Raw genomic sequence first — 12,944 nt, 5'->3', positions numbered from 1 at the left:
ATAAAATTGTAGAGGATGGTGTCAATGTGAAACTACCAACAATGCTTCAGAAAGGACCAATTATCATTCAGTTCTGATGTTACTGCTGAGTCATCACAGGGAAAATGCATCACAATCATTAATAACAGATAAATGTCATAGATGGTGGAGAAAATATTTTAAAAACTCAATGATTTCAAGTTAAGTGGCTCATGAATTATACATTTAATTAAGAAAAGACAAATGGGAAGAATTTTAAACTTCCAATTTGTAAGGTATTTTTTTTCTTTCCCCATTAAATACATACAAATTAAGTATGACAGTGGCTGATGATGGAACAAAATAGATAAGAGCCCCCACTACAGCCTGGCTATTTGAGTGAATGGGAATAGAGATACCATGGGGAGATGGCAGATGGGAAGGATGAAAAATACAGTGACAGGAAGGTCTTGCAGGTTAGCATCTTCACCAGTTCACAGAGGAGCACAGAGAAGTACCTGGTGTCTAGTCACAGAGCTGCTGCCATCTTCCCCTCTGCTCACTCACCCATAAAATGAGAAGATTGAGCTGGAAGATCTTTTGGTCAACTTCCATCCTAGACATGCCATGCATCTGTGAACTAAGGAACATCCTTTTTTTCCTGGGTCCCAAACACCACCCAAAGAGAATTTTAAAATATAGTCACCATTTTATCAAACTCTGAGCCATTTCCCTTCCTAGTATGATTATACAGAAGAGATTTGGAATTACTATTATATTAGTGATTTTCAAAGTAGTGTTCCAGGACCCACCAGTGCCAGCATTTCCAGGGTATTTGTTAGCGATGCAAATAAATTCTCTGGCTCCTTCCCAGACACACTGAAAAAGATACTGGGAGGGTAGATCCCAGCAGTTTGTGTTTTACCAAATCCTCTGAGTGATTGTTACACACACTAAAGTTTCAAAATCTCTGCTCTAGTGAGGCCATTTTGGAGAAAAGAATTATTTCTTAATGGCTTAACAAATGTGTTCTGTTACCTGCTAGCAGTAGCTATAAATACATTGAAGTAATTGAAATGACAGATTGACCTTTTTTTCTCTGTAAGATTCTGAGGAAATTGAACACAGGACAGACAGTGTTGGTGAGATAGGTGGTGAGGAACAGTTGTCCTAGTTCTGAGTAGGCTTTGATATGCAGAGTTTGGGTTTTTAGAAGGAAGTCTGAGAGTAAGTAAGGAAGAATGCTCCAAGGGGAGCATATTGACTTAGAAGACTAGGATCAGTTGTAGATAAATAGAAAAGAAGAAAAGTGGTATTAGGGAAAGAGCAAAGGATTTGGCATCTGAAGGATCTAGGTTCAAGCCCTCCACCTTTTACCTGCAAACAATGTGATGTTGGGAAATTACTTTTATATTCCTAGCTCGAGTACCTTCTCCTTTTTAATGGGCATATTACCAACAGCCAATTAGCTCCACAAAATAAAATTTTGAGATGATGCAACAGGTATGAAATAAAAGTACTCATTTTTTTTTATTATTCTTTATGTAATCTTCCTTTATTTCTGGACCACTTTCTTTTGGCAGCTTCTAAATGTTCCACTATTAAAGAAGGAATAGATCAGAAAGTTTTAGCAACTAAGGTAAAAAGGAATTCACCAAGGGAGAAATGGAAATTACAGTCTGGTCTCAAGATTATAGGGTAAAGAATACAAAGATTTGTTGGGCATTAGTGGCAACCTGTAATTTCTGTTAAGTGAGAAGGGTTAACCTTGGATTTCAGAGAGCTCGTTCCTCTCCCCAGATCACCACTGAATAAAGATCCCTAAACTGAGACATGGCTCTGGGAATTTACTCAATATTGTCTTTATTTCACAAAGGTTCAAAAGATGAGGAGTCACTGACAACAAGGGAATCTGAACTATATTTTTTCCTCCTCTTTATATTGAGGAGAAATTTACTATCTAGATACCTCTCAGTTTCAAACAAAAACCCTTTGAGCATTTCTTTGGTGGAGACAGTAACAGGCTTAGAAGTGAGGCAGCAAAGGACATCAGTAAAAAAACTTAGAAGCAAGAGACCACATGAAATGATAAAAGAGTCCAGTAGGGACTTGCAAAAGCAATGAAGTTTCAATACCCTGGAACAGGCTAAGAATGTCAAAGCATATTTTCAAAAATAAAAAGTGAATTGCATTTATGCATACTTGATCTAAAGCATAAGGCTCTTAAGGAGATCAAAGGAATGCTAAGGGTGGAGTAGACAATTCATAGAAACATAGGTTTCACTTCCTGTTCATTGCAAAAATAAATGTTTTTGCAACATCTCAAGCATTGCTCATCCACCCTCTGCTTGGTCATCTCTAATAATAGAGAGCTCATCACCTCACAAATCACCTGCTGTTATAACTGAAGTTTAGATTGGTCTTCATTATATTAAGGGCTGTATGGCCTTCTGTAACCCTCAACAGCCAAGTCCTATTTTTTGCCTGCTGGGCATCAATAGAAAGGGCTCTATTTAACCCTTTATGCACATGACAGCAATTCTATCTATGAAGACCGTTCAATTATTCTTTCCCACCTTGCCCCAAGGTAAAAATCTAACTTCTTTTTGTTTTCTTTGTGACTTAACCTCTGGCCTTTGTTGGTTATCTGTCTCTTGATATACTTGAGAATTTTAATTCCCCTTTCAGTAAGGGGTGCTCTGAACATAATATTCTGGATCAACCACTTGAGTCATTTGTAAGGTATTGAAAATACAGATTCCATGATAATTCACTCAGATAAAAGGAAACCAAATTGCTAGGAATAGGATTAGCTATCTGTATTTTAATAAGCTTCCTTCGTGATTCTAATGTGCTCTGAATAAAACATAATACTCCGGTCTGAACAGTTCAGAGTAAGAATGAAAAATAATATTCATTATATTGTTTTACAAGTTGTATGTAATTCATTCTAGTGTTTAGTTTTCCTGACACTATTTCCATCCTGGTTTTTTTCCTATTTATATAAATATTACATAGTAATTAAAAATTATAATATGACAGAAACACATTATGCAGAGAGTAAAAGCCTTTGTATTTCCTCCCATCACCCTAAGAAAAGTTCGGTATACATTCTTCGGTTGCTGAATGTAATAATTTGTATATAGAAACACACATACACACATATACATATACACAGTGCTAAACATCCTGATTTACAACATGATTTTCACATAACCATACATCTTGGATTTTTTTCTACCTGAACAGTACTTTTATAGATTTAATGGCATCCTGTTTTCTCTTTTGACACAAAAGTGACATTTTGTTGATTGATCTCTGATGTATCATCCCCACATATTTTCTTCCTTCTGACAATTATATCAGAGTTCTCTCAGTATAGATGAATTCATTTTTACTAACTTATGAATTGCTGTTAGAATTTAAGATTTTAGCTCCTCTCCACCATTAATGGTCCGTTTGTAGATCTTTCTTCTTTCTCCCTCTTTCCTTCCTTCCTTTTGTGCTTTCTAAAATTGGGTTCTCTGAGTGTACCGTTAATGCTTTATTTTTAACTTGGTGAAAGAGATGACAAAGATGGCAACACTTCCTCATGAGTTTTTCTCTATAGATGAAATTAAGGTCAGAATAGCTATTGATGTGTATTTCCTCCTCATTCTTTAGAGAATTTAAATTCTGTAAAGTTAGTGAAAAATGTTTCATATAGTCTGCTTGCACCTGGGATAGACCACTAGAACATATCAGAAATAATTAGTCATTTTTGGCTTTACTATACCTTGCTCCTGCACTCATTTTTAATAAAAGTGCAGATGACAAATATGACCCATAGCCTCTGCCTGAACAAGAGGACCCTAGTTGCTTCAACAGCTCTTCTATGAGCTGTGATTTCCTAGTATGTGATTTCCAAGTTCATCTGTAGGTGAAGATGTTTTTCAGCTGTGTATTTCCCTTCTTCACCCTTACCACACTTAAAAACCTTAATCCACAAGAAATGTTTTTCTTTGTTCAAATATTTCTGGCTAAAATTTTTTCAAATTGACATGTTATTTGTGCAAAGATATGGAACAACTATAAGTCTCATATATTTCTGGTGGAGACGCCAACTGGTATAACTTTGGAAAATTCTTTTGTAGTTTCTTATAAAATTAAACATACATCTATCTCACTCGAAGGAACTTATCCAGGAGAAATGAAAATGTTGGTAGTCATTTCAGCGTGATACATAATGGTCCCAACCTGGAAACCATCCAAATGTTCATCAGTAAGAAAGTGGCTGAACAAATTGTGGTATATTTATAAAATGGAATATTGAAACAGAAAGGAATGAGGTACTAACTGTCACACAACATAAGAGAAAATTTTAAAAAATATATGTTAAAAGAACTCAGACACAGTTTAGTGTGGACATCCTTTGGGCCATATATTGAAAGACATTGCTTTAATATGAGCATTACTGGAGAAATACAGTGTGCACTTTATGCCTATAATATTTTATATATGTTATAGCTTTTCCTTTCTTTTTTGTTATAGCTTTTTTTAATACATTTGTCCACTTGTTCTCTTGGCATGCCATTATTACACCCCTAATTTTTTTTTAATTTTTATTTATTTATGATAGTCACACAGAGAGAGAGAGAGAGAGGCAGAGACACAGGCAGAGGGAGAAGCAGGCTCCATGCACCGGAAGCCTGACGTGGGACTCGATCCCGGGTCTCCAGGATCACACCCTGGGCCAAAGGCAGGCGCCAAACTGCTGCGCCACCCAGGGATCCCCATTATTACACCCCTAAATGCACAAATGCAATGATGGGCAGGAAGACATATAACTTATCATCCAAATTTGAATATATTTGAATATAAGGGAATATTACAATTATATCAAGACAGTAAGCATAAACTGGACAAACAGGTGCATACTTTTATTCTAATTATAGAGAAAAGGGCACAAAATTTTCAGGTAAGAATGAATACGGTAAGGATAATGCTTATTTTTTTTTCTGTTTTCTAGATTTATCTTATGCATGGACCTTCAATGATAACCCCTTATATGTTCAAGAGGACAAAAGGAGATTTGTATCACAAGAGACAGGAAACCTATACATTGCCAAAGTGGAACCATCAGATGTGGGCAACTACACTTGCTTCATAACAAACAAGGAAGCCCAGAGAAGTGTTCAAGGACCACCCACTCCATTAGTGCAGCGCACTGATGGTAAGATGATGAGCTATCTTGGGAATATACTTTGTCCATCACTTTTTGAAGCCTGGGGACATCTGTTGAGGTTTCAGCTTCCCTCTGGTTGAGGAGCCATATCATCAATGAGTTGAAGTCCGATTTACAAATATGATGAAAATCAGATATTATAAAAAATATAATAGAAAATTCTCTCATTCACTTGGTGCAGTTTATATGATTCTCAGTATATTGTGCCATTGGAATATATCCTTTCTTTGCTTAAGGAACATCTAATATTTAAAAAGTTTGTTTGCAAGAGTAAGCGTGTGTGTGTGCACGTGTGGGTGCTGCCAAACTTATTAATTGAATAATATTTTTTTCAGTGAGAATAGGATGCAGCTTCTCTTTAATGCCTCTTTCTTCTCCATGTTTATCTTTTTTGTTCACCCTTTATTCACCTGACTGGCAAAATGGGGGGGAAAAAACTCACATCCAAGGAAAGCAAAGCAAGCAAATATTAATTATAAGCATTCCAAAGAGGAATGAAACACGAGATTCATACTAATTATATTTCTCCAAGGAAGATAATTCAAATTAGTCTCTGATGAGTTTTGTAGCTTAGTCAAGACGTAGCTGGCACCAGATTTAGAAAGCTAGAAAACCTAGGGAAGTCATTGAGTAGAATAATCCTCAAGTCGATTCTTTAATTAAATATTCACAGTGGTAAATGTAAAGATAGAAAACCTGTTGATGCATTTGATGATCAGATCTGGACTTGAAATGTAGTACCTAATAGAATTTTTCTCTTCTCTGACGATTTTAAGAGCAAGAACATAATGCTAATGATGGCTAACAGAATCATGGAACTAGCTCCATACTGGTAGTTCTTATGACAGAGCTTTTGTAATCACTAACCACCCAAACATGTTTGTGTAGTCTTCATTCAGAATTCAGCAACCACTAGATTTATTCATAAGTCCAATTTCTTCCCTTCAGTGAGTATTCAGTTCATCACAGAAAGAGCTCATAACCAATAATATGAATAGAAATTCTACCATTTTTCCTTTTTTTGGTCTACTTTTAGTTTCTGCCTCTCCCCTTCTTAGTTCCTTCATTCTTCTATCCCCTCTATTCTCCTTAATACATACATGGTAAAAACAGATTAGAAGAATTATACAATATTAATGGTATTTATATAAGAAATATCAAATCTCTTCTAAAAGTAGTCACTCAAGAACTATAAGAAGTCAAGAAAATAGAACATAGAAAATTTAACCGATTTAGTTGGCTGAACTAGTACTCTCTACCACATCAACCATAGCTTCTTTGAATGTTTAGAATGATCAAGATCTTAAAAATCAGTACTTTTATTTGATACATATTTTGTAAGTTTCAGCTTCTGTGCAGTTGTACTGGACACAAATAAATCATTTACTTTTGGAATGTATTACTCTGCTATTTAGTATGTAAGTTAAAAGAAAAAAAAAGAATCAAATATTTGAAGAATCTTGATTTGCCACTGATTAAATTAATTGTTAATGAGGATAGCCTAGAGAGATTTTTCTGTTTTACCTCTCGTGGATAGCATATTTACATATATTAGACTACTGTCCTATTCTTATCCTTGCCCATATCCACAATTCCTTATTGAAAAATTTGAAACTATAAAAACAACTGTTTTTTAATAAGTGTATACCAAACTGCTTTAGCAGTAAATCCTTAATGAACTGACATAAGCAGATTTATGTCTTTACTTCAATTACTGTTTTACTTCATAGGTTTTGTTGTAGAAGTACTGTTATTCTGTATTAAGAGAACTCCTACAGTATTAGCTGAAAATTTCCTTATTCCTGAACAGATCTGGCCCCATGAGTTCCATGCAAGGGTAATAGATCTGAGAAGACACTTTCTTGATAATTCAGAAGCATTTTAGAATCTAGGTGCATTCAAAAAAAAAAAAAAAAAAGAATCTAAGTGCATTCATTTCTTAATTGGAAGACAAATTCTTTGTTAAGATTCTGATATGGACTATAGGGAAATTTGGGATGCCTCTACTCTGATACATTGATATATCTTAGATATTTCTTTTTTAAGCAAAAAAGGAATGCATTATTTCCTTAAGTAGCATCATATAGTTTCTTTGCCCTCTATCACTTATTGAACTATATAAAAATGTTGTTAATTGAAGGACAAAATAATCGGATTTTGGTTAATGAAGCATTTACTTCACAGAAAACCTCTATTCTCCAGAAATGCTGCTAGCTCTTTTGATATTTAACAGGTGTGATGGGGGAATATGAACCAAAGATTGAAGTTCGTTTTCCTGAAACTATACAAGCTGCAAAGGATTCATCTGTAAAACTGGAATGCTTTGCCCTTGGAAAGTAAGGTTTTTTTTGTTTTGTTTTGTTTTGTTTCTGGTTGTTTAATTTTTTTAAACCTTTTTGTTATTCAAACATTGCTCTAAGGTAAATTACCAAATAGATTTCAAGTGCTGGGCAAAAGTGGAACTTTCTGATTAGAATTTAAACAAACATGCCTAATACTCTGAAAATGATTGGGCCTCCCCTAAATGTGCTGATATTTCCTCTAGTTTTAGCATAATGAGTCCCATTTGGGCAGCATCTTAAGGAGGAATGTGTGTATTTGTATAAGATGGTGAACAAGTCACTAAATCTCCAACATATCTTTCACTCCATCTTATCCTACATCCAGCTATATATTGCCTGGAGTATCTTTTTGCTTAATTAATCAGCAATACTTATAAGTGAAAAAATCTGCACTGCAGGTTTCCAAAATAAAACTAATTAAAGCCTATTGTTCATAGTAGATCATTAGAATTGAGCGAAACCTGCCCTGGTCGTGCAGGTACTTTGTTTTACTCAGATAAGTATTTATGAGCTAACAGGTTTAGAATGCTTTTAAGCCAGCCAAATATTTGCATTTTTGCATAGAGTATGCAGACAACTTTTTGCCTTTTAGCTATATTCAGACTCATTTTTATGCCTCTAAGTACTGGTACCCAAGTAACGAAGAGATAGACTAGATCTGCTGTTTTTAAAGTATGCATATGAATTACCTAGGGACATGTTAAATTGTGATTCTGTAGGTCTGAGGTGAGTCTTGATTTTTCTATTTCTAACAAACCTCCAGGTAATGATGATTCTTTTCTATAAAACATATTTGGAATAGTAAGAGACTTGACCCTATCAAATTTGAAGGCTTACCTCTAAATTCAGTCTCTTCCCAAAGTGGTCATCACATTTAGAAAAAGTAATTTACACTCCAAAACATGAAAAACATTTTTAAAAGTTTCCATTTTGTTATTAAGTAAATATGAAGCAGGAGATCCAGGTTCTTGTCTCATGGAGTCAAAGAACGAAGGAGAGTGAGTAAAGCAATAGGGTTTTATTAAGCAAGGATACAAGGAACAAAAAGCTCTCAGGATTGAGAAGGGTCCTGGCAGAGCTGCCACTGAGGGCTTTTAGGGTTGGTCTTTTATTAAAAGCTAACCAGGGAACTTAAATCTTTTTAATTTCTCTACTGACAGCACCTTTGTGTAAGCAGGACAAGTGATAACATCTTTAATGGCTTACTTCTTTTTAGGGTCTGTTTTTAGTTTGTTGGTCACAGATGACTGTCATAAAAAAAGACACCCCCATTCCCACCCCCGCAGCAACTAGGGCAGTGTAGTCTGATGTGTTCCCTTACCCCTGGTTTCCTTACACTTACACATTTTTGAGATTTCTGTGAACCTGATCATGGAGCCTCCTACCTATCTCTTCTTAGCTAGCCCTACCTGTCTTTTTATCAGATATACTAAGTCTTCTTAAGTTCCTTTCCATATATGAAATTTTGTAGATCTTTATATTAAATTTCTCAAGTTATTCATTTCTCATGTATTTAAGAGACCGTATCTTATTTTCATACAATATTGTTCCCATAGTATTTGTCCAATAATTACCAACTGATTAAATCATGCTTAAGAAAGTGACAAAAGGGGACTTTATGTCACAGCCTTTTAAGTTATGATTAACTTTCGCCACTTTCAAGCTTTCTCCAAAATTAAAGTTTATAAAAAAAAAACATAAAATGTCAGCAAAATACTTTGAGAATTAGACAATTTATTTAAAAAGACCAATAAAAGCATCTGAAAGTAATATTTATAGTTGATTCTATTATATTTGGCATCAGGAAATATGGATTCCTGTAATTTAAAAAATACTCTTACATAGTAAATAACTTTGAAAATTATTGAGGCTGGTTCTCAAGAATCTCATGTAAATAAATTCACCTGATTTTAAATTATGAACTTAGAAACTTTTAAATAAATGATTAAGATATCTGCTTGTGAAACCAATGAAGACAGATTCAATTTGCAATATTCTCCAGAGTTGTCTATTAGCAAATATGTTTCTTAACCTTTATGAATTTCCACATACTCATCCAAGAGGAGTTATAATGATACCTGCCTTTTATGTTATTTTCAAGTATAGAGTGGATATTACACGTAAAAAACATTTAGCACTAAGCTTGGCATTTAGGCAATGAACATTCATTGAATTATTCTGAATCCAAAATGCAAATTATCTTTATCTTTTTGTCTAATCAGTGTTTGAATTAGTGGGGATAACGGAACTAGATATCGGTATCTCAGAGGATCTACATGTCCATTCCTTTTGTCTCTTATACTCATGGCAGTATAAGAGAGAGCAAAAAAGAAGCTCAATTCTGGAGTAGAAAAGAGGAGCAAACAAGAAGAAAACTTGGTTGATCTGTAGAGGCTTTGAATTGCTCACATATCAGATTTCTTAATTTTATTTATGTTTACATTTTATTTCTAAAAAATTCAAATCTACAGAAATGTTGAAAGAGCAATACATGGACAATTATGTCAGTTATATATATCCTTCACCTGAGCCAACGAAGTATAAATCTTTGTCACATTCCCTTCTCTCTCTGTCCTCTGCTGACTGTCTCTCTCTCTTCCTCTCAACACACACACCCATACTCACACCCACGCACATGCCATGCATTTAAACAGATAGGTGGTAAGTTCTAATTTGGCCTGCATTTTGGTGAAAGATATGTCATTCAAAATATTGCTAAAGATCCACACTCCATTTTCAGGTCAGCTTGCTATGACATGGAGTGGTGGAGGAAAGGAAAAAAGTAGAGTCAGGAAATGTTGACCATCCCAGTTAAAGTTCCGCATTTGACCTCACTCTTGATCCATTCATGGGTACATTCTATAAGAATTCACTGGAAGGAAATGGAAGGAGTGAATTAATAATCCAAATAGGGGAGCCACAGCCTTAGGCTATATGAGGTAAATTGTTGAAAATTCTCAAATGGAATGCTTTAGAAATAAATGAAATCATCTCTTTTATTTATCTCGTGGTGTTGGAAACAATTAACACATTAAAACCTGAAAACTGGTGAAATTGCATGTGCTAAAATGTATTATCTTAAAAACATGTAGGAGTACCTAAGCTTCCTGATATAATTTGTACTAGCAATATCTGACTTAGGAAAATTTGAGTTGGAAAAATAATAGTTAAAAAAAAACCCTCTTGAAATGTTAAATCTCATGGATAAACTGTATATTCACTGTTAAGTTTATACATAGAAGATGTGTTGTGCATGAAATAAAATGAAGAAGAATGGAAAATGATGAGAATTACTTCATAGAAAATTGCTGAGGAAATGATTGGTTTACTGGAATATACTCCATAAGATTTTATGTGACAAAATCAATCAATGTTGAGATCATGTTTCTTATAGTCATTAATATGAGATTGAAACTCCTTGGGGTTAAAATGGAAAGTCCAAAGCATCCACTAGGTCAAAGTGATAGTTTTAAAGTAACCTGTATAAGAAACACATATTTTGTGTAATTGCAGTGTAGAAGCATTTCTCATTTCTATAGGTGGATGAAATGTATGTGAAAATGTTTTGTATATTTTGGAAAATATTTATAATATTTGAGCTACTAACAATATGTGAGCTACTAACAAAAAGTTTTTATATATGCTTGCCAGCAGTTTTCATAGAACAAATTGCATTGCAGTTGAGACACTGCAAACATACAGAAAATGCCTTTTAGTCTATTATAAAATTTGTCATTTATACTATGACAACTTTTTAAAAATTTGCATAATTAATAAAAACAACACATTCTCTAAAAAATTATTATAGGATAGGCATAAAATAACAACCTGAAAATGTTAAAAATCAAACCTCTTGCTTTATAAATTATAAATCAATATTTGCAGATTTATTACAAAGTGCTTTTACAAACTCTACTAAAAATAATTATGGATCATGTTCTCTGACATGTCTTCATGAATATATTGCCATGTTGAATTTGGGCTTTGTTATTCTTTTTTTATTTTTTTTCAAATATAGGAACTGCTTTGTACAAATCAATTTAAATCTCCTTGTTCACTTTCTGAGGTGCCACATTTCTTTTTAAGATGTTCGATCAACACAAAACTGAGCAAAGCTAATTTGCAGAAAGAAATCAAAGTTCTTTTTCTTATTAACAAAGTTTCTAAACACTTTAATTAAAAAATGAATGCTTTTTATTTTATAAACTATATATTCATTAAGCAAGTGTTTATATATTTTGATACATAAGAGAGATAAATAGTTAAAGGGAAGCAGGAAGAGAGGGAGGAAGGGAGGAAGGCAATCAATAGGTGAATTGGTTGGTATATGGGAGGGAAAAATTAAAACAGGTCAGTGCTATGTCTTATTCTTACTAAGTTTTTTATTTTTAGGACCTAAGATGGTTTCTAAAATGCTGACTGGTTTTCATTAAACATGGGTGGAATACAGCACACACATACTTGCATAATTATGCAATATCTTCCTTTTCCTGTGGAATATTCCTTCTCTTGAATGTATAGCTTTTTTGGGTGCTTGTATCATGACTGACTGGTGTTCTCTGAGCTTCTTCGGAGGCTCTATGACATAGTAGCTGTCATTAATCTTGGCAAATCCCAACCATCATTACTTCAGCTATTTCTTCTATTTTTTTTTCTTTGTTCTCCTTCTGGTATTTCTGATAAATATCTGTTGCACCACTTGTAGTTGCCCACAGTTGTTGGATATTCTGGGTTTCTGATTTTGTTTGTTTGCTTTTCATTCTTTTTTCTCTTTGCATATAAGTTTGGGAAGCTTCTACTGCTATTTCTTCTAGTTCACCTATTTTTTCCTTAGCCATGTTCAGGCCACTGGCAAGACTATCAAGGAATTCTCACTTGTATTACAGTGTTGTTTGTTGTTTCTTTTTCTTTTCTTTCTTTCTTTCTTTTTTTTTTTTTTCCTGGCATTTCCTTTTGGTCATTACTTACAACTTCCTTTTCTCTGCTTGCATTAATCATATGTTTTCATGTGTTGTCTGTTTTTTTCCATTAGAGCCCTTAGCACATTAATCATAGTAATTTTAAATTTCCAGTCTGGTAATCCCAGAATATTTGCCATATTTGAGGGTGGTTCCAATGCTTGCTTTGTCTCTGCAGTCTGCTTATTGATATGCTTTGTATTTTTGTTGTTGTCATTGAAACCATAGATGAGGTTTATCAATTAAACGGAATTGGGGTTATTAGATTTTAGTGTGAGGTTTTACGTTTATCCAGCAAGGAGTTAAGATGTGTTTACTGCTTACCATTTTTGTTTACTGTAGCTGTGGTGTCAGAGGCTAACATTTTCTCTGTTGTCTTTGTTTGTGCCTCCCCTATTGTCTTTGGGTTTCCCAGGAGACTCTTTCTTGTGTAGAGTCTGAGGTCTACAGTTCTTTCAGCTA

At 34.1% G+C, this 12,944-nt stretch overlaps 1 protein-coding gene across 1 annotated transcript in view; it reads left to right on the top strand.

Moving 5' to 3' along the window:
* Positions 1-12,944, top strand: part of CNTN6 (contactin 6) — a 271,711-nt gene that overhangs the window by 164,098 nt on the left and 94,669 nt on the right. Inside the window, exons 6-7 of the mRNA XM_072785346.1 lie at positions 4,967-5,170; positions 7,416-7,518. Of these exons, the coding sequence (XP_072641447.1) occupies positions 4,967-5,170; positions 7,416-7,518 (307 nt within the window). The remainder of the gene's footprint in view (positions 1-4,966; positions 5,171-7,415; positions 7,519-12,944) is intronic.

The sequence above is a fragment of the Canis lupus genome, chromosome 19 (genome assembly GCF_048164855.1).
Source record: "Canis lupus baileyi chromosome 19, mCanLup2.hap1, whole genome shotgun sequence".
Taxonomy (NCBI): Eukaryota; Metazoa; Chordata; class Mammalia; order Carnivora; family Canidae; genus Canis; species Canis lupus.
Note: the sequence above shows the minus strand (reverse complement) of the source record. Positions and strands in the feature narration are given on the sequence as shown.